This window comes from Peromyscus leucopus, chromosome 12, assembly GCF_004664715.2.
Source record: "Peromyscus leucopus breed LL Stock chromosome 12, UCI_PerLeu_2.1, whole genome shotgun sequence".
Taxonomy (NCBI): Eukaryota; Metazoa; Chordata; class Mammalia; order Rodentia; family Cricetidae; genus Peromyscus; species Peromyscus leucopus.
In genome coordinates, this window is record NC_051073.1 from 50538095 (window position 1) to 50560798 (window position 22704).

At 44.6% G+C, this 22704-nt stretch overlaps 1 protein-coding gene across 1 annotated transcript; it reads left to right on the forward strand.

The window, feature by feature from the left end:
• The first annotated feature begins 6457 nt into the window (after nucleotides 1-6457).
• Nucleotides 6458-19601, forward strand: Tagln3 (transgelin 3). Its single transcript, XM_028872060.2, has 4 exons — nucleotides 6458-6938; nucleotides 8012-8186; nucleotides 17598-17700; nucleotides 19130-19601. The coding sequence occupies exons 1-4, from the start codon at nucleotides 6759-6761 to the stop codon at nucleotides 19269-19271; spliced, it is 600 nt and encodes a 199-aa protein (XP_028727893.1). The 5' UTR covers nucleotides 6458-6758; the 3' UTR covers nucleotides 19272-19601.
• The last annotated feature ends 3103 nt before the right edge of the window (nucleotides 19602-22704 follow it).

The following is a 22704-nucleotide window of genomic DNA, read 5'->3' on the forward strand; positions in this document are numbered from 1 at the left end:
ACTACCAGAGGAAAAAGGTACTCCAGCCCAGCTACAAACCCTGTGATCTACAACAGTGACCCGTTTGTATGGTACACTGGGACAATAGTGGCACCAATGTGGGAGTAACCAACCACTATCTGATTGTATATAAAGCCCATTCCAAGAGATGGAACCAATGCCTAACACTGTCCAAATGGCCAAGAACCTGAGACTAGACAGGCCATGTGCCTAGGGCAAACCAAATGGTTGCTCTGCTAAAGGCTCATAGCAACAAAATGACTCCTAATGACATTTTGCCATTCCCACTGGTAAGTGCTCAGTCATCCATCATCAGAGAAGCTTCCACTTGCAATAAATAAGAACTAATACAGAGACCTAGGGCTGGGGATTTAGCTCAGTGGTAGAGCGCTTGCCTAGCAAGCGCAAGGTCCTGGGTTCGGTCCTTGGCTCTGGAAAAAAAAAGACAAAATAACAGAGACCCACACCCAGACAATGTACAGAGGGTAAGAGATTTTGGAACACTTAGTCCTAAATGGGTGTCTTCATCAGACCCTCTCTTCAGGCCTTGGGCTATTATTTGGAGGAGGAGGTAGAAAGATTTTAAGAGCCAGAGGGGGTAGATAACACCAAGGAAACAGTGTCTTCTAGACACAACAGGATTGACTTACATAAGAACTCAGAAACCATGGTAGCATGTACAGGGTCCCAGCACCGGGTGGATGGGAGGAGGAGGGGACATGAGCTCTCATCCCTAACCAAGAAACTGTCTCCAATTGACAACTGCTTGCAAAGGCAAAAAATCTGTTTTCTCCGATGGAATCTCACTAGGTATGTGAACCACACTTAAGTATAGGTCCCATGCCCAGTATGGATGTCCAACACAAAACAAGCTCAATGATATTTTTGTAGGTTTTTGTTGTTATTGTTGTTTCCTATTACTTTGGTTGGCTTTTTTTTTTTTAATATCTTGCTGGTCTTTCAATTGTGGCTTCCAATTTTATGGTTTTATAGGTTTTATTTTTGTGTGTCTGTGTGTGATGTGTGTGTTTCTTGTGCTATTTATTTTTGTTTTTTATTCTTTGTTTATTTTATTTTTTATTTGTTTCTTTTAATTTGCCTGTTTTCTAGAGAGAGAGAGAGAAGAAAAGTATGGAGTTGGATGTATATCTAGGAGGCGATGGGGGAGGAGAAACTATGATCAGAATATATTGTATGAAAAAAATTTTCATTAAAAAATTTAATAGGGTTCAGTGTGCTGTAGTCCATTATTGATTCTGTGTATGTGTTTGTGTTTTATACTCAGGCCATTTTTTTCTGAAACTGCTCTATGCTGTGTATTCAATGATATGTAAAAGGCATGAACAGACAGCAGCTCCGTGTGCCTTAGCATCTGGAATTTTAATTTGATTTTCAAAGTGACATGCACCTACTAAACAATTTGAACATGTGCAACAAGAAGGGATGTGGCAAATCACCAAGAACAGCTAATCAAAGATGTATAATATTCTTTGCCTTTGCTGTGCTTTCAAAACATTTCCTGATGCAAATCTATACAGTATGCAAGTCTCTAAGCAGCCAATGACAAGTCTGGAGAAGAAAGAGCTCTGAGCAAGATGGAGTTTCATAAACACGGTGATAGAGATAGAAGAGTGTTACCATTCCCAGGACAATCCCTGAAGTGAGGATGCCAAATGAAAGATTCGGAAGAGTTGAAAAAGAACATTGGGTGTGGTGGTGCCCTTGAGAGGCAGAAGCAGGTGGATCTCTGAGTTCAAGGCTAACCTGGTCTACAGCGCGAGTTCTAAGACAGCCAGGACTACACAGAGAAACCCTGTCTCAAAAGAAAAGAAAGAATGAAAAAGAGCAAAAACTCATTTTCTAGAAGGAAAAAGAGTGAGTGAATGTTAAATACAGCCATCCCTTGCTATTTCAGAGATTAGTTCCAGCACCCTCTGAGGCTATCAAAATTGCTGGGCATGAGATCTATACTTAAGTGTGGTTCACATACCTAGTGAGATTCCATCGGAGAAAACAGATAGAACAGAGTATTTGCATAGAGCCTAGAACACATGCACATCACCTAGAATACTTCATCATTTCTAGAATACTTAGAATAATACAATGCAAAGACAAGTGTTTCTTGTGCTGTATTTCTTAAAGGATAATAAGGAAACGTACATTTTCAAGATGTAATATCTGTCTTTTTCTTCTTTCTCTCCCCTGCCTCAACCCAGGATGGCCTCAAACTCTGATTCTGCTTCAACCTTCTGATCCTGGAATCATACAGGCATGTGCTGCACTGCTGTGCCAAGCTCCAGACAAGGTTTTGGTTTAGTTTGGCTTGGTTTGATTCTTTTTGGTTTTTTGTTTTTTGGGTTTTTTTTTTTTTGTTTGTTTGTTTTTGATATTTTTAGTGGATCTTCAATGTAGAATCTTTAGAAACAGAGGGCCAACTATCTGTTTTAAAGATCTCTTAAGAAGGAATTTTTCATGTTTATGTATGTGTACCTACATGAATTCATGTGCAAGGGATGCATACAATTGCCTGAAGAGGCCAGAAGACAGTGTTGAATTCTCAGAAACTAAAGTTCCTTGATTTATGACAAAAATATGATATAAAGACGATATCTAAGAAAAGGCAGGCATGTTTTTAAACTAAATATATATTGTAGGGGAGGTATTATTTCTCATTTTATCTTGGTTATACTGGATTTTCAGGGGGTTACCGATAGTTTAACTTTCTTCAACTAATTAAAGCTCACTGGGTCTTCATTCACAGCTGCCTTCCACAACACAATGTCTGAGACCTCTAGGGCCGGCCAGTTTCTCCAGGAGGCCCTTGACTCAGCCCCCATCCCTCTTGTTCTAGGATGTTGGTTCCTAGGTTCTCAGTCATGACAGTGCTGCACTTGTGCCCTGGGGTTAGGATCTCCTGCCTTGAAATCCTCAGCAGCCACGCCAGCCTCTTTCTTCAGAGCACTATTGAGTTTGGACTTACTTTGGCATCATTATCCTCGAACCTCACTGACGAGGCACCTGAACTCCCCTGGGCCTCTCGCCGCTCCTTGCCCAGCCTGTCATGTTGATTTCCCTTTAGTTCTGCCCTTGGCACTCTTTTCATGTTACTTCCTTCAGCAGCAGCACCCAGCTTTATGGTTTTAACCACTACCTGCAAGCAGATGACTCAAGCAGCTCTCTACCATCTAGATGTTTCTCTGGAGGGCCAGACTCATAAAACGACCGCCCAATGAACTCAGACGGATCATAGGCCTCTCAAAGTAGCAGGACCAAATGTTATCATCTCTCTCTCCTTGGTAGTGCACCCTACCTGTGTGTCCTTTTGCAGTAGATAGCAGCACTACGTGCTCTGCTACATCAGACAAATGTGTTTCTTTCCTTTTACCCAACTGAGATCCGGTGGTTTTCTTTCTCCTGAAAAAGCTCAAACTCCCTTGCATGACAAGTCAATGTAAGGCTAGTAAGTGCTTAACAACTAACTGACTCTTTACTGTGGGCTCTTGCCACCATCCCTGGCGTTTGTATGTATTCCCGTTAAGACCACTTTCAAACTGCCTCTACGGCATCTCTAAAAGCAAAGCTGAGAAGAAATGTCCAGGAACACACAATTGCATAGTGTTTACCTCCTATAGAAACATAAACACAATTATCTTCATGAATATAGGTTATTGCGTAATGTAGCAAAAGTAAGAACAATTCATTTTGAGTAATTAATTTTTGTAATATAATTTATTTATGTGATCTGATAACTAATAATGCAAGAGTTTAGTAACGGACCCTCAAAATTCCTGAAAATTTAACTATGGATCCTTGTAAGCACACCACTTTATCATTTGGAGTCTGCCTGACGTTCCAGCCCCAGTTTTCTATGTATTCCATTTAGCCCTCTGATTTGCTGATGCTAAGACTTTTTCTCCCTTTTAAAAAATAAATATTAACTTTAAATATATATTTTATGTGCATGAGTGTTTTGCCTGCATGTATATCTGTGCAGTGTTTTGCCTACATGTGTATCTGTGCACTGCATGTATGCAATGCCTACAGAGGCCAGAAGGGGGAACTGGAGTTACAGGCAGTTGTTAACTGCCATGTGGGTGCTGGGAATCAAACCTGGGTCCTCTGAAGAACAGCCAGTGATCTTAACCACTGAACCATCTCTGCAGCGCCCCCTTTCTACCTTTATAGGTAAGTTGCCTTTACCAGCAACAATCCACAGCTCTTCTACCTTATACACTCATCTGACAAATACCTATTTATCGTTCAGTGCTCAAAGTCATCTTACTGATAGACATTTTCCCAGATTCTCTATTCCCTTCCTTAAGTATAGCATGACATCTGGCTGACATTTATTGCTGACAAGGTTAACTTTGGTACTAGACCAGCTTAGCAAGTTTCATTTAGTTTTTGTATCTCACATACACATATAAGCCTTTAAAAAAATGTTAAAGCTGAGCCTGGTGGTTCATACCTGTAATCCCAGTGTGAAGGGGACTGGCAGATGATCAAAAGTTAGCCTGAGCTACATTGGGAGGACCTGTCTTAAAAAAAATAATTTATTGAAGCAAATTACTATAATGCCAATAGGCATCAAGGAAATGCAAGGTTGAACTAATTTCCATTGTTATTTCCAGGGCACCAAACTTTTTTTCTCTGAAGGCATCCTCTAAGATTCTGGACACTTATGTCCTGCTGTGGCTCCTCATTGCATAGGATCCTTTCTAGAACCATGGGCTCAACCTTGATGTAAAGCATACCAACTATTCGGTTATAATATAAAAGAATCTTGGGGCACAAAAGTTCCAAAAGTAAAGGAGGAAGAGGCACAGGAGGAGCAGGTGGAGCAGGAGGAGGAGAAGGAGGAGGAAGAAGAAATAGACTGTTCTCTTTAGAATGGCATCTAGCAACGGAGAAAAGAAGCACGCCTGCTCTGTGAGCTTCTGCCACTGAGTTCCAGGTTGGACCTACTGTTATTGTGGCCACCTGTCATGCAGACTGGTGACTTCCATAGTTCTGCAGGTGATCTTCCAGCAGCATGACCTTAAAGCATTGCCTTCTCCTCACAAGCTCCAAGTCTCTGAGACAGCTCCGTGTCTTCGGGACTTCACCTGAGAGTCCAGGAAGCACCAAAGCCTTATCTTGCTTTGTCTCCTTCCACTACTCAAAGCGGACCTGCTTCCCCACCTCTGAGTTCTTTCTCTCCAGGCTCTCAACTACTCACCGCGAAGTCTCCTCAAGCTAACTGGTCACTTATCTCCTAAGGAGGGATGTTTTCCCTAGTCCAGGCCTCAGCTAGCAGGAAATGTTTCCCAGTGCATGCATGTGTTGTCCGAGAATAACTTCATGCTTGGCTCTAATCGGTCCTCACAGGGACAATGATCATCTCCCGTTAGAACTGCCTAATTTACTGTCTTGAGCCAATTTATCAGCACATTGTAAAAATTATTTTCTTCAGGTCCAACATTTGATGCAATTTAAACGCTTGATAAATATTTGTTGAATGAAGGTATAAACCAAAGAACAAACCTTTGGAATGGAAGTACCCCCAGAGGCTTACATGAAACAGCTAAAGTGAGAAGTCATCTTTACCTTCAAACAGCTTGTACTGTACGGGAAGAAAATGCCAATCTCTTTAGCTCCTGAGACATCTTCAGGCCACCTTAAACCAAGTGTTTCCTCTGTCTCCCTCAATGCGAAGTGACTCTTAAATGCATGTCCCCGGCACCTCCGAAGTTCTTAACTAAAATAGATAAAGGCTTTGCAATCTACCACAACTTTTAGAACACTGACTGACCTGTATTTAATTACAAAATTCGTCCTATATATTTCAGTTTAAAGTAACACTTAAAAGGTTTATTCCTTGAGTAGAGCCAAACCAAGCCACGGAGGTTTTCCACGGGTTGGAAGTTTCTGGATGAAACTGGGTTGACAGCTTAAGAAGTAAATGGTTGCAGCCTCCAGTGTCCCCCCATCCCCACCCCATCCCGTCTGGTAACAACTGTCACTTCAGTGCAAGGTTAAAGTGGCTTATTCCTGGCAGATGGGCACTTAACAGAATGGACCCTCCCCCGAGACCCAGGTCCCCTCCGGCAGCTGTGTGGAACCTTGGATACAATGCTGGGTTCCCCCAGAGGAGGAGAAAGGATTTCGCTGCAGAAGAAAGAGGCTCCCAGCGGGAGGCATGCGGGCTGGCTTGACAAGGAGAGGGCTGGCTTTGGAGGGCTCTTAGCAACAGCCCTGGTTTGACCCGCCTCAGCCGTGAGAAAATCGAATCAGAGCGCCTCGCTTCCAGGCTCCGTGCACCATCAACAGCCGATTGTCGAGACATCCTTTCTCCCGCCTGTTAATTACCTGCTCTGGGACTCTCACGCAAAGTGCTGCTGAGACCGGGAGCAAGCAACCGTCGCCCACCCCCACCCCCACGCCGACTGCCTGGGGGTTCAGGCTCGCGAGTGAGTCCGCGTACATCATCCCGTCTGCTTGACAGGCAGGACTGAGAGGGGGGTTCCAGCCCCCCTGGGCCGGCTGGGGCTTTATTCTAGAGTCTATGGCGCGTGTCTGCGCTTTTCTTTCCCATTTGTAGGTGAAACCCCATTGGCTTCATTGGCTCCTTGATTTAAACCACGCCCGGCTTTCTGCCCGCTTTCCTGCTGCTGGGCTCGGCCTCCCTGCCACATCCCAGCCGGGTTCTCAGGAAGCCCGGGGGCTGCTGTGGCTGCTATTGTGTGGATGCCGCGCGTGTCCTCTCTTCTCTTCCAGAGATGGCTAACAGGGGCCCGAGCTATGGCTTAAGCCGAGAGGTGCAGGAGAAGATCGAGCAGAAGTATGACGCGGACCTGGAGAACAAGCTGGTGGACTGGATCATCCTGCAGTGTGCTGAAGATATAGAGCACCCGCCCCCGGGCAGGGCCCATTTTCAGAAATGGTTGATGGACGGGACGGTAAGCTGGGCAGCGATATTGGTTGCTGGGGGGCGTGGGGGGGGTGGGCAGGGAAGCCCTCCTGGGGCCCTTTCTTTCTATGGGAGGCCCCAGGAGATCTTCTGTTGCCAAGGTCTGGATCTCACCAGGAGGAATGGGAATGTCTTTATTTCTCTAGGGCTGTAAGATGAGGGCTCCCTGCACAATTCCCTAGCTAGTTTAAAGGATTCTCCACCCATCTGAGCATCAAGCTTTCCTGCTGAGCTGTAAGCAACACTGAAGCCCTACTGATATTTCCATTGAGAATAGAGCTAAGCGCTGCCGTGTGATCTCTTCTGCCTTCTTGGTGCATCAGCCTTTCTGGGGCTTTTCTTACCCCCAGGGGAACCAGCTGGTTACATGGTGGAACAAAGGAAAGGAGTCAGGATAGCCAACTTGTCATCCTCCAGGGATGCTGAGCCCCTTGGAGATGCTCAGGGTCTCTGAAGCGGATGAGTTCCGGTGATTGGAAAGGGAATCCTTATTTGATAAGTGCAGTTCTGCCCAGATGCTGTGTGTGTTTGGATTCCAGGCTGACAGACAGCTCAGCAGAGTCGAGCAAGCCCATCTTTTCTGGCATGTTGTGATTTACTGTTACATAACTGCTATCCCACCCATGTGTTGGGTAGACCAAGGCTTGGCTTCTCAGAGTCTGTGAGAAGACCCAGCTTCGTTCTTTTACACATCATAAACTCATATAGGATGAGTTAGTGAAGACAGCAGATCCCAGAGAGCAGGTCAGAATCCTCCCATTTCCCCACGAGCCTCCCATGCATCCTCCATTAAGAATCTGGGATCATGTCCTCATCACCCAGCATCATTCCCAAGGAGGGAATTGAGCTCCGGCAGCTGCAGGATTGTGGTCCGCTGCAGCCTGCAAATGGGTTCCCTGGGGTCTTCTTCTGTGTTTAATGTGGGAGCGTGTGTGTGTGTGTGTGTGTGTGTGTGTGTGTGTGTGTGTGTGTGTGTGTGTGTGTAGATGCACCATTCACTTCTGACTTGTGACATTTACTGCGAAGGGAAACACTGATTCTCTGTCTCCACGCTCCCTTCAGGTCCTGTGCAAGCTGATAAACAGTTTATACCCACCAGGACAAGAACCTATCCCCAAGATCTCAGAGTCAAAGATGGCTTTTAAGCAGATGGAGCAAATCTCCCAGTTCCTGAAAGCGGCCGAGGTCTATGGTGTCAGGACCACTGACATTTTTCAGACAGTGGATCTATGGGAAGGTAAACAGCCCTTTTGTCTTTGGGTCTGTTTCCCCTGGACTCCCGGTCCCATACCTCCTCTTTTCTCTATCATCTATTTGTAAAAGCCTCTTACATAGGGCTTCCCTGTGCTGCTTGGGGGAGGGCAAGTGCATTCTCAGCTGTCACCCCACGGACAGTGTTGTCCTTCCTGTGTGTGACGCTTTACGGGTAGGGGTCCCATCCTACGCGTGCCGAGGATATGGCAAGGACCTCAGCAAACTAGAGGTGTCCACAGAGGAGAAGTGGGCTGGCTGCAAGGATGTCTTTTCCTCTTGTTAACCTTTCATAACAATCACATTTAGTGGGAGAGGAGGGCGGCAGGAGTGAGTGAGTGCTCTTCTGACTCACCAGCAGTGGGGCTCACAGACAAAGCCATCTGTGCACCCCTGTCATTGAATCTGAGCAAGAACCATCTTTCTGTTAGACAATTACCCGGAGAACAGTGACTGCATCTTCTAGGTGGGTATTCTGCTCAGGGAGACGACCAGATGATTTTTTTTTTTCATTCACATTTGTGAATTGGCTTGGTGAGAAAAGTCTCGCAAAGCTATCGAGATCGAATCGTAGTAGCTATGGGCATATTAAGCAATCCGCCACTATTGGAGAAAATGATGTGGAATGACGGTATGGCCGGAGAATTTGAGGGACCAATAGCCATATGGCTTCCTGTCCCTTTTAGTGAAAATGTACATGTTAGCCCACACAGCCACAACTAGGCCTGCCTGTGGCACAGAGAGACTGCCTAACTGCCCAGGCTGATTGACACACTCATTGTCACTGGCTGTCATCACGGTGCAACCAACAGGACTCCTGGGTGGTGACCCAAATGGCCTGCTGACGGTGAGAGTAGAATAATGCTACTTTAATCAAGAGTCATGAGTATTCTAAAGGTTAAAATAGATTCCCAGCAGAGGACATCCTACCCAGAAAATTATAAAGAAAATAAAATCGCCTCCTCCATCCTCACAATGACCTCAAGCCTCCACTCACTCAGGGCTCCCATTTCATTCTTCTTCTCTGAGTGAGTAGTTCAACCCTGGAGAGGCCAGGGGACTGAACTTAGATTTTCTATCACTTCAGATATCTGAAGTGCTGGCTAGGCCACCAGACCTCATGAACATCTGCCTCCCGTTCTCCATGGCTGTCCTCACCGAGGACACTGGCCTGACTCCCAGGTCAAAATTACGGTGATTCTTCACCATTAATACAGTTTCTCCTCACTGGTATTCTTCCTTCCTCACTAGCAGCACCCAGATAAGAGCTTTTCTGGACACTGACACACAGTTCTTCTCACGGAACTATGAAGGAAATGTTGTCAGCCTCCCCATTGCACAGATAATGAGACCTGGTTATGTGTGTCCATCAGAGAGTTCGTAGATCACAGACCTGAGATTCCGCCCTAGACTCTGACACCAAAACACAAGACCTTACTCAACAGGCCACACCGCTCTTTAGCCAGGGGGCTCAGCTTCCTTCATCTCTACCCTGAGTGTGCTGCTGAGACACTACAGTGACGAGCTGTGGATACCAGGGAGGCAGAGAAGCATGGAGGAGGATGAGTCAAAGCTGTGTGAAACCAAGAGATAGAGTGTTGGAGCAAACGAGAGAAACCCTGGTGAGCACCCGAGCGCAGGAAGTGTGTAAGAGGAAGGTACTTGGGGGGGTAGGGTCTAAAGGGAGCCTTCCCATCTCCGTTATTCAAGAGCTAGCTTTACTTCCTTTCTCCCTTTGTCCAAACACCATGGAGAGGAGCTTTGTACTTGGGAGGGGATACTCAAAACAAAAGGGGAGAGATGGAGCAGTAATTCTGGTGAGCAGATTATGTGATGCTCTGCGCACCTGCCCTAGCCTGTGTGTTAGACACTCCTGGAGAAAGAAGAAAGCCAGGAGGCGTAAGTGTTACTGGGGCAACCCGAGATGTAGCTCTAGAATATGATAGTGCTTCTAGATGAAGAGAGCAAGACAGACGATGAAAGTTATCATTCTCCGTACCCCGCCCCATTCCTGCCCCCATGCAGAAGGACAGGACTTCAAATGAAAGAAGGAGAATCTTTCTAAAGGTACTGTGATTGACAGCTCACAGAAAGGCTGGCTGAACTTCACAAAAGGTAGGGATATGCAAGAGAGCTGACAGCAAGCAAACAGATACTTAGGAGTTTCCAAATGACCTGCTGGAAGCCCCAAGGAAGGCTGAGGTTGAAGATGATGTCATGGACAAGAGACTTGATATTTCCCAGGATTCCTGTCTGAAGCTCAGGCCGGAACTGTTTCTCATACCGAGGAGCGTAGGAGTAGAAAGCAGGTTGCTTTGAACAGAGAAGTGGGTGGGACGGCACTGGTGACACAGACCGTGGACCGAGCATGTGAGGCTCTGGTCCTTTCTGCAGAAGCTGCTTGTAATGCACGATGGGGGTGATGACTAAACCGTAATCAAAGTGCAGGGTTGGCGTGTGTTTATGTGACATGTCTGTGTGAGGATGTACACACTCTGTCTCATAGATAGCAGACATCAGACTAGCCATTTGCAAAGCTCATCACATTTACAATTCTACGCCCTGACCAAGGTGGCAATCCTGCCCTCACATTTCAGTAACTCCTGCTAATTCATGATTCCCTGCATCACAGTTGTGGTGGCTATGGCTGCTGCGGGTCCGCTCCCCCGCCTTTCCTAGACACTTCTCTTCCTCCTCTGCAGGTGCTTTATGCTTGGCTGCTCTCAGTACCCTATTTCCTTTGCTTGGCACCTGTTCCCTAAGTATGGCTCTGCTTGCTCACAGTTGTCCGGTGCCTTTCCAAGCTGCTTCTATGTTACAGACCAGTAAAGCTGCAGGAGCCCAGGTTTGCCAAATACCTTCTTCTTTAAGCTTTACTTACTCATATAGGTGGGGCACCAGAAGCACCCATCATTCTTGAACCCCCTTTTCGGTACATTGTTTGGAAGAGACCTGGGGCCAATAAGGACACAAGCATCTTCAAAAAGAAACCCAGGTGACAGCTTGATCATGGAGATATTTAAGTTTACAGACAAACTTACCAAAGTCTTCCCTGGGGAAAAGCCAGAGTGACCATCATTGTTGGTGATGGGGAAAGGCAAAGAATAGAAGGGCACTGGGGAAGCTTTCCTCCATGAGGAGAAAAGGTAAATGGTCTGGCAGGTTCCTTTTAGATTTGGCACAGATGTCTGTGAAGGGCAGGGGTGGGGTGGGGCTGTTTCAGCTATGACTCAGAGGAGAGGACAGTGCGGGCAAGTCTGCAGCATCTTTCCTGTGAATACTAAAGGGGAGGCGGAGAAAGGGAGCAACAGTTACACCGAGTCTCTATGTGTATGAGAGAAAAAACACACAAGAGAAAGCGAGTATGCTGGTCTGTGGTCTGGTCAGAAAAACTGCAATGGGACTGTCCTGTGAGGTGGGGTGGGGTTCAGAAGCTAGACAGCCTGGACCACACCTGTGTGCTATCGCTTATTAGTTCAAACGTCTAAGCTTTGAATTTCTCCTGCGTCAAATGGGGCTAATAAAACCTATTTCACCGGGGTTGATCTAGAGAACAAAGGAAGTGATGTGTTAGAAATGCTCAGAGGGTACCTGATAAGTTGGAGTATAAGTATTGCCACTGGCCTCCCCTTTCTGGGACTAATAGGAAGGGCGGGGACTGGGGAGTCATCGATTCCTCTTTAAAAGATGGATTTATAAGAGATGATTAATAACCACACTTACAAGCTGATAGGATCGCCTGGATGACCATTTGTGCAGGTTACTTTATTGACTTTTTCACTTAGTAGTCATTGAATCTGTCATCTTTCCCTATGATGTATCGCATTGTCAATTTCAGACCCAGGAGACCTCAGTAGAATGAAAGTAGCATGGGTTTTAGAGTAGATATGTTGAAGTCCTTCTTCCAATGCACCCGAGCTGTGTGACTCTGTTTAAAGTGTTCAGCTGCCAAGAGTCTTGGCTCTCTTCTGTGTATTGGTCTAGCACCCCCATCCCCTAGAGGTATCGTATGGAACAAACACGTTAAGTCTCTAGCATGCTATGATTCCTATTTGCCTAATACATGTTGACTTTTCTTCTGCTACTATAAGCTCATCAGCAGTGACCTTTGGGGCCTATTTGTAGAACCACTTAGTGTCGAATGTTAAGAATTCTAAAATGTCAGAGCAGACAATACCCAAAGAGCAATCAACTTGATCATTCTTCTCAACAGCACTGATGGAGGATAACGGATGCATGGTTTTGTGTTGGCTGTTTTTTCTCCTGATGATGGGAGTCGGGGAGGTGTTGTTCACACGGAAGGGTAGAGCCTGGAAGGTTCACATGTACTGTCTCAGGAGGTGTCACTACGTGTGCTTTTCCTCAACAGCAGAAGCTGAAGACACAGTTCACCTAGCCTGAGATGGTTTTGGGGGACACTGCAAGGTCCCCGCACTGACCTGAGATACCACACACGCCCACTCCTCCACCTTCCTTTTCCAGTGCAGCATCCTTGGCTGCATTCACTTGAAAGGGCTGCTGGCAATTGTCTGCCTCTGCTCAACGGGGAGCCCCGCTTTGAGAACAACTACCTTACAGTATCTCTTCCTGCTGGTCAGAATAGAAGCAACAAAAACCCATAAAATCCAGAGAGAAAACTCAGCCTACCTTCTGACATTTCTCCCTGGACTGTATCGGTATTTTCTCAGGGAGACGGGAAATGATTTTTCATTCACAGCTTGTTTTCTCTGTGATGTATATATTAAAAATCAGTTTCTAAGAGTTACCAGGTGGATAGACTGGTAGAGACTAATAAATAGCAGTTCTGAAACAAATTTAGCTTGTTTCAGATAAGACTGACATTTAGTGTTAAAAACAGAAATAGAAAAGAGTGCCAAACCTCACCTTTCCAACTCAAGTGACTTCCACATTGCCTTTATTCCTCCCTTTTTCTTCTCATTTGTTTTTTTCTTCTTTCTTTTTTTTATTGAAAATACATTCTTTTCTTGAACAATATATCCTGATTATAGTTTCCCCTCCCTTCACTCTTCCCAGTTCTTGCCCACTTTCCCTCACCTCTGGATCCACTCCCTTTCTGTCTCTCATTAGAGACAAACAGGCATCTAAGAGATAACCAAACATAGTAAGATGAAGCAAAAACTTTCATATCTTAGTTGGACATGGCAACCCAACAGGAGGAAAAGAGTCCCAAGAGCAGGTATAAGAGTCAGGACCCACTTGCTCTCACACTCAGGAGTCCCATAAAAACACTAAGCTAGTATCTACACACAGGACCTGATGTATATACACACAGGACCTGATGTAGACCCATGTAAGACATGCTTAGGATTTCTTAAATGTAAATTTAAGAGAATAAATTCCATGTGTAAGATATCTTGAATGTAAATTTAAGAGAATAAATTCCTCATTAGAGTATCTTTATGTAACACTCAAACTTTATAAGCACTGAGTTGGGCCATTACAAGGCAGAACTCCAGGCTTCATTCCCCAAGGCTTATAGATTAGTAGTTTGGGGTTTATGGCTATTTTGAGGTGCTATTATTTTGTGATAATACAGAACACAGTGGGAACTGTGACACTTGGGAGGCTTTAAAGCCTCAAGTCTGATATTAACTTCTCATGATAAAGAAACAGAAGAACCCAGACAGCCTATTGGTGCAAGCTTTCTGTCTTCCTGGGTCACTTTGCTTCTCATGGCCAGTGGCAGATTCTTACATCATTACTGGGACTGTCTTCTTCACACTATGCTTGCATGTGGAAAATTAACAAATCTGGATAGTCTGTCTTTTAGGACTGTATTTCTTTATTTTGTTGGGAGAATGTTATTGAGTGGAAGTAATCAAGCTGACTGGAAGAGTCGTAAGCATTTGCCAAGGTGTCCAGGATGGCTTTCAGGAATCGAAGTGATTCTAAGCAGGCAAACTTCCAGCTTGGATCAAAGTACTTCTAATGATAGGTTTTACTCCTTTGACTTTGTGGAAGATGTCTCTGAAGGGAGGTATTATTGCTTAACAGATTTTATGTAATTCTTAGTACTTGTCAGATACTATGATGTTAAAAAAATAAAACCAAAAATTTAGAATGAGGCGGGGCTGGAGAGATGGCTCAGCGGTTAAGAGCACTGGCTGTTCTTCCAGAGGTCCTGAGTTCAATTCCCAGCAACCACATGGTGGCTCACAACCATCTGTAATGAGATCTGGCACCCTCTTCTGCCATGCAGGCAGAACACTGTATACATAATAAATAAATCTTTAAAAAAAATTAGAATGAGGCTTACATGTCCATCTGACCACGAAAGGATTGTCTTGGGAGATTGCCCCAGAATCTGAATATTTAAGGTGCTTAGGCTATTGTGATGGTCAGGCTAGTGCTGTAGTCACCAGATAAAGCCTGTGTTTCTCGGACTGATGGTTTGAGTCACCTGTGTATTATTTACTGGGCTTATTGTAATGTGAATTCTTGGGACTTTCCAAGTCAACTTCTCATGGAAAAAAAGGCTTTAGTATTCAACATTCATACACTACATTTGGAGAGACATCCCCCCTGTGCCCACTTCCTTAAATAAATAACAAAGCATGGGAATGCACTCTGGAGCAAGCTGGACATGACAGTTTTTTGCACTTGCATCCTTCTGAAAGCTTCCTAAGAAGGCAGATATTACACTTGGCTTTGGAACAGCAGTTTAGCTTTTGTTGTTTTATACCCAGCACTCTGTACAGACTTTCTGTGACCTTGCTGTCTCTTGACACATTTACATGTTTGACCCCCCCCTGGACAGAAATTGGGTTCTATGAGGGACCCCAATTCCTGCCACCTGCCCCTTCCATCTAACACTACTCACTAGAAAACGTAACACAATAAAATGGACTAGCTGTGCACTGGCTAAGACAGAAGATTTCTAGTCATTGAATTATTTAGAATCTTGGTAAGTAACAAGTCAGCATATAGACTCCATTTTTTTTCATAGCAAAATTATTCCAGACAAAAATATCCAGTGGTTTATGACCATTTGGGGATTGGTGTCCTTAATCCTATGGTACCCAGGCTCAAAGCCCAGATTTGGGTTCCCTGTGTTACTGATGGCCTGATCCCTTCGGTTACCTCTGATCACTGGTTCCAGCCCAGGAACATGGTTCCCCACTCATTTCACAAAAGGAAGGAGCATGGGGAATAGTAGTGAAGTGGAGTGTACCTACTGTGGAGTTTGAATTCAGTCCAACAGGAGCTAGAGCTGGACTTGGGTTTACTTGTTGGGTGACTCCGAGGGTGTTAGTTAGCAAATCCCCTTGAATTAGTTTTGCTGTCTACAGATGGGGAGGAGTAACCTCCACTTTATAATGCTAAGATCTCACTTGATAAAAGAGCTAGCCCATAATTTACATTAAATCTTTTGCTTTGCATGCTTCTTTTTTTAAAAAAAAAAACTTTCTAGTTTGTTCTTGTGAAAAAATGCCTCCTTCCCTTAGATGTGTCTAGCTCAGGCCTACGCTCACTTCCTTGACCCCTGTACTGAGAAGAGGGTGGGTGGTGTTGGTTTTATGTTTCTAGGTTCCTGGATCTCTAACCCTTGCCTGTGGCTCAGTTCTTTCTGAGTTTATATATGTGCACCTTAGCCAGCTACGTGGAAAGGAAACACACATCGTGATGGGACAGAGTTTGTGTTCCACCTATTGCTCATCTAATGTCGATGGCTGACTTGCTGAGTGCCCTTCCACATTGTCCCAGGTCCTGTGCATGTCAGACTGAGTCCTTCCAACTCTCAGAACTATGTTCCTACTGATGTGTGTAAGAGCTGAGCTGATTGGCAGATTCTAGCTTATACTTCCTGTACTTACTCATTTTGTTCTAGGCTCTCCTTAATAGCTTTGCTGTTTATGAGTACACCCAGCCACATCTCTTTCCAGAACGTTATGACTACAGGTGTATCTTTTAAAACAGCCTATTATACGGTGACAATTACAAAAAGGCATTTCATCTATGAGAGAGAAAAGTTTTCCTAATAGCCATCTCAGCATTTCTTCTCTCCAAATTCTTAGTATTTTTGTAGCCTTCCCCTTTAAACTATTACTCCATTCACCACCACCCCAGTAGTTGAGTCTAAGAGAGTCCCCACTGACAGAATTTCCTCCCTGTACCTATCAGGCATCCTCACAGGCCTCAGACTCCAGGCAATTACCCTGTAGTGAGTGTCGGAGGTGTGGACGGGGGAAACCATACAAGGGAAGGAGACTCTTGCCTCTCTCCTTGAAATACAGGAACATCCTGAGCAGGACTTGCTCATGGCCATAATTGTTGACTTCATTACAGTTCCCACTCCCTTCTCTCACTCCGCCTGCCTTTCCCCTGTAACTCGGTATTCCCCAGTGGCTGAGCGGCAGGAAGCAGACCAAGGAGATCACAGATGGCTCACTGGGTCTCGGATAAGAGCCTTTGATTATTTGCCCTTCCCTTCCTCAGGCCCCCAAGATCCTCTCTCTCTCTCTCTTTTTTTTTAACTCCGTGCCTTTTCACATCTGCAATCTTTATTCCTGCTTTGTGCAGACCTTTGTTCTCATTCCAAGTTGCAGCCCACCTACATGGGGAGCACCTTCTCTAGCTTGAGACTTGCCAGTCATCTGAAAGGAAGAAGGAGAGAGGACGGAAGGAGCTGGCTGACTTGAAGCCTCAGCTGGCTTCTCTATGGGCAATCCTGAGACCACGTCCCCACTCCTTATGTGAGACTACCCCTTTCCCCCCTCCCCGGCTCTGTTCTCTCTCACACATGGGCCAGTGATTTATTGTCTCCATTAGTTCCTTTCATGCATCGCATAATAGAGGGCTGTCACTTGTGTCTTGAGTGCTCTTTGTGTTGATTTCTTTCTCCATTTGCCTGTGGACCAGAGCACCGAGTGCATACTCAATTTGATGAACGTGGATGATTTTAGACCCTGCTAACCCAGATAAAGTAAAAGAGAGGAGCCCCCTGGGGTCTGGAGCAGAATTACTGTAAGCAACCAATTTATCCGCAGTTTTCCCTTCTCTGTCCACTCATGAGGAAAGTGCTCTCCTGCAGGCCATCACCCAGGACCTCCTGATCAGATCACATAGCTTACTGAAGCCGTGAAGGCCAGGCCCAAGGCCAGGGGTGGATCTGTATGTGAGCTGCAAATGTTTCGAGTGTTTATTATACATGCACTTGAAGGAATTAGAAAGGGCCTTCTTGTGTAAATACAATAGTTGACAGGATTGGGGTGGGTTTTATGTCAGAGCCACTCTGGGAAGTGTTATTTAGTACTTCTCCCTAGCTCGTGGTCATCCATAGCCTCCTCTAGAGCTCTTCTCGGGTGTAGAAACATCATCTCCTTCCAACATCCCTGGCCCTGACACACTTGACTTTCCTCTCTTCGTTGGGTTCCAGGGAAGGACATGGCAGCTGTGCAGAGGACTCTGATGGCCCTAGGCAGCGTGGCAGTCACCAAGGATGATGGCTGCTACCGGGGAGAACCCTCCTGGTTTCACAGGTAAGTCCCTTCCTGCCTCCCGCAGAGAGACACCCAGAGCTACCAGACACTGTTTGTCTACCAAGAAGCAAACACTTCCGGCCCCACAACAGGGCCCACTGGGCAAGGAAGACTGATGCTGCCATTCTAGCTACCATCCACCCGGGGCCGAGGTGCTTGGGTGTTCCAGTTAGCTCCTAGCTCGCCCCTCTCCCTTGTTCCTTCCCTCCTTTTATCTTTTTAATTCTCTTTGATGCACCTAATAAAGATTAAATACGTCCCTTTGCCAAGTACCATCGCAGTTTCTAAGTGTTACCCGGCAGGTTGACTAATAGCTCCCTCTTTGACTCTCGAAAGTGTCCTGATCTGGGTGATAAATTACATGATTATTTCAGTCTACTGAAAGGGCCTTTCAGGACCTTTTCCTGAAGTGATCTTTTTGGCAGTGAGAACAGAGACAGAGTTGTGCAAACTGAGAGGTTTGATGGCAGGTGAAAGGGATGCTTGTAGCTGCTACCTGGTAATTCGTTTTATTCATTTTCCTAATCCTTTTTTTCATCCTGGAGAAGTATAAGAGGAGCTAGCCTATGTCCTTTAGATGACCTTGACCTAAATTCCTCCTAGAAATATATTGAAATCCTGGTCTTAGTCTCAGAATTACTGATGATTCACCATGGCCTATATGGCTACAAATCTAAATTTATTTGCAATCCAGCTCTTCATCAAAATATGGCAGCCTAAATTGCTCCTTGAAAACTCCTAGATTGACTGGGCAGCAAAACAGAGATTAATCTTTGGTCCTATGTGGGAAGGGTGGAATGGGACTCATAACATGTTTTGTAAAATAAGTTAGTTTTGTGAGTGGAGGTACCTGAGAGGGTGAGGAGGTAAAGACAGGGGTGGCCTAAAGAGGAAGATGAAGGGAAAGAGAGAAGCTGAGACTGAGTTTTCCAGAGGGGCAGCTATGGGTTCTCCTTTCTTTCTTTCTTTCTTTCTTTCTTTCTTTCTTTCTTTCTTTCTTTCTTTCTTTCTTTCTTTCTTTCTTTCTTTCTTTCTTTCTTCCTTCCTTCCTTTCTTTCTTTCTTTCTTCTTTCTTTCTTTCTTTCTTTCTTTCTTTCTTTCTTTCTTTCTTTCTTCCTTCCTTTCTTTCTTTTTTCTTTTTTTTCTAGAAATTCTAAGAATCATCTTGGTTCCTAACGGATAGGAAACTTGTATGTACCTGTCAGCCACAGGTCAGGATAAGCCATAGCTCATGGTGAGCCACAACTCAGTAGACCACAGCTCAGGGTAGGCCATAGCTCATGGTGAGTCATAGCTCATGGTAGAGCTGTAGGCTGAGGAAGAGTCTGCTGGTGTGTTTGATTGCCTCACCTAGAAACTGTGTAACCATATCTTGAGAAGGATTTGGAACTATCACATGGCATAAGTCCATCTCACTCTTTCCATCCAGGAAAGCCCAGCAGAACCGGAGAGGATTTTCAGAGGAGCAGCTTCGCCAGGGACAGAACGTCATAGGCCTGCAGATGGGCAGCAACAAGGGTGCCTCCCAGGCGGGCATGACAGGGTACGGGATGCCCAGGCAGATTATGTAAGAGGCCACATCTTGCCCCCACTGGTAGAGAGGACGAATGTTCCACGCCACAGTCTGTGACAAAGAAATAGGTAGTCACCTTCTCACCTTCTCCTCTTCCTCAAAGCCTCTGTCCCCTGTTTCTGCAAGTGCTGCCTTTCCGCTGAGAATCCACGCTGCCTATTGCTGCCACCTCTTGTTCATTTAGAACTATGCAAAGACTCCGCTCCCTCTTTCTGACCTCCTGCGCCCCGAGACCTCCGGTTGTTCGAGTATTTATTTATTTATTTGCCAAAAATCTCTCTCCTCGACTCACAGAACGTACTTAATAAACAACTTAGTCTGGGTTCCAGAGCGTCACTTCATTCACTGCCGACTGGCATGGTTCCTTCCCGTTTCACTCAAGAGGGAGGTGACAAGAGATGACATTAGCGTAGACTACAGAAAATGGATTAACTATGAGGAAGCTTTTGCGAGATCGTTGTGTTTATCTTGGTAATTTCAACAGAAAAATTAGAAATAGTTTTTCCCACTAGAGATCTTAAAGTTAAAAGTTCACAAGTGCTGTCTTTGACCTACCCATGTTTCTTTAAGTGCCTACTTTGTGCTTATGATGTTAGGCTTTGTAAATAAGACAAAGCACCAGGAGTTCTTGTATAGGTACCCAGGATATGATGGATGGATGGATGGATGGATGGATGGATGGATGGACGGATGGATGGATGGATGGATAGATGGATGGATGGATAGATGGTTTTCTCAAACAGCAGTTTTATTTTATTTTTTAAAGTAAGAGTTTTTTTTTCACTTCTATTGCATGAATTTTCTTCATACAGGATGGATCTCAGATATAAGCTGACATTTATACAGTTTCCCCCCACCCAGTGGCCAGGAATGATACAATATGTAGTATTGCTCTTTACACATCGTTCATAGGACCCAAACCCCTAAAACTCTTGAAGATTCCTAAAGGTTGAGATCTGCCTAACATGAATGAATTTTCAGTATTTTTTTTTCATGGAAGAAAAAATTAACAGGGAAAATAAGTCTGGAGACTATCAATTCATCCTATTTTTAAAAATGTAGTCAGTAGCCAGGTGGTGGTGTCACACGCCTTTAATCCTAGCACTTGGGAGGCAGAGGCAGGCGGATCTCTGTGAGTTTGAGGCCAGCCTGGGCTACAGGGCGAGTTCCAGGACAGCCAAAGCTACACAGAGAAAACCTGTCTCAAAAAAAAAAAAGAAAAGAAAAGAAAGAAAGAAAGAAATGTAGTTGGTAAGAGAAACGAGGCATCTTTATTGATATAATGAACCACTAACTAATAAAAAAAGGTAAGAAAAAAATGAGACTATCTATACCACTCTAAATATTCAGGTGAAAGGTCTTCAGACTGAGACCTTTGCAGTTCTAGGCCCTCCCAGAGGTTTCTATGAGATCCTTCTCAACTACCCAGGGAGCCCCTGTGGTCTTTTCATAGCTACTGTTGAATTGTCCATGGTGCCATCTGAATGTGGTTCCATGGTGGCAAACCCTTCCTCAAACCCTGCCTTGGAGTTGCCAGACGAGAGAGGAGGGAAATTGGAGGGTCTGCTAGAGTGATATAAACCTGGGGGGGGGGCGATTCCTGAGAGAAAGTTAGTTAGGTCCCAGTGTGGGTGTGGGTATAGGAGGCCTGGGAAACACCCTCCATCAGGGAGGGGCAGTTGGAAGAAAGCCTGGTATCTGTGGAGAGACAATTTTCTGCTCTTCCTAATTTGCATTCACAGTCAAGGTAATATATGACCTCAGGGAACAAGTCCCTGAAGCAAGTAGAGACCCCCGAGGGATGGATGCATTACTTTGTGCAGAGAGAGAATCGTTTAGAATAAGGTAAATAAATACCAACAGTGACAAGGGGAAACCCTGGAAACATAAAATGGTAATCAGTTATGAAGAAAAAACCCTCCATTCTCCATTATAGAACAATAATAAAAATAAAATGAATAAAATGAGGCTTGTGAGGCTGGAAGCCAAGAGCAAATTAGTAAATTAGAATACCAAGCAAATGTACCTCATGAAAATTTACAGATAGATGGTAAGTACAAAATAGATATTAAAAATAGCAGACAATAGTCATGGATTTATAATCTCAGAAAAAAGTCAATTAAGGAAGGAAATGTAATTAATTCATTTATTTCGTGTACAGGTGTTTTCCCTACATGAATGTCTGCATACCACGGGCATGCTAGAGGGAAATTTTTGAATAAATAATATTATGGCTTTACCAGGGCGCTTTTTTACAAGACAAGAAGTGTTTTAAAAAACTTGTAAATGCTGGGGAAAAAACATGATTAAGAACCCTTAACAGAAGCATTGTAATAAAATATTTTACCATTGAAAGTAAGTAGAAAACACTTAAAGCTTGTGAGTGTGTCTGTGTCTGTGTGTCTGTGTGTCTGTGTATGTGTGTTTGTATGTGTGTATGTATGTGTGTGTTTGTATGTGTATCTGTGTCTATTTCTCTCTCTCTCTCTCTCTCTCTCTCTCTCTCTCTCTCTCTCTCTCTCTCTGTGTGTGTGTGTGTGTGTCTGTATGTCTGTCTGGTTGTCTGTGTGTCTGTGTCTATGTGTGTGTATGTTATGGGTGCACACGTGTGAAAGAGTGTGGAGCAAGAAGGATTGGCAGAGGATTTCTCACCAGCCTTGAACTCACCAAGTGGGCTGGGCTGCTTGGCCAGCAAGCACCAGGGGTCTGCATGCCTCGGCCTCCCCAGGACAGGGATTATATGTGTACCACCGCATCCGCCTTTTTAAATCCAGCCCCTGGAAATCAAACTCAAGTCCTCATGCTTGCATAGAAAATGTTTGGCCAACTGAACTTTCTCTCTAGCCTAAAGCTTTTAAAGAGTAAAAGCCATCACATGTAAGAAAAGAGAGTCATGTTCATCTTTAGAGTTCTCAGCATAACCTTGCATACATAATGTAATAGTTTCAACAAATAATTTTCTATCTAGAGCAGTGGTTCTCAACCTTCCTAATACTACAACCCTTTAATACAGTAACTCAGGTTGTGGTGACTCCCACCCATAAAATTATTTTCACTGCTACTTCATAACTGTAATTTTGCTACTGTTATGAATTGTGATGTAAATATCTGATATGGAGAATATCTGATATATGACCCCTGTGAAAGGGTTGTTTGACCCCCAGAAGGGTTCCAACCTAGAGTTTGAGAACCACTGATCTGGATATTTTAAATTTAGAATACCACTTTAAAAATTATATTGTTTAGTATTATGAGATAAAGAACTATGTGCATGCCAAGGCATTTGTGTGGAGTTCAGAGAACAATGTTCAGAAATGGGTTCTCTCCTTCCACCATGGGTTTTGAAGGTGGCACTCAAGTTGTCGGACTTTTGTCGCAAACACTTTTACTCACAGAGCAAATCCCTGGCCTGCTCACTAATTTGTGAGCTC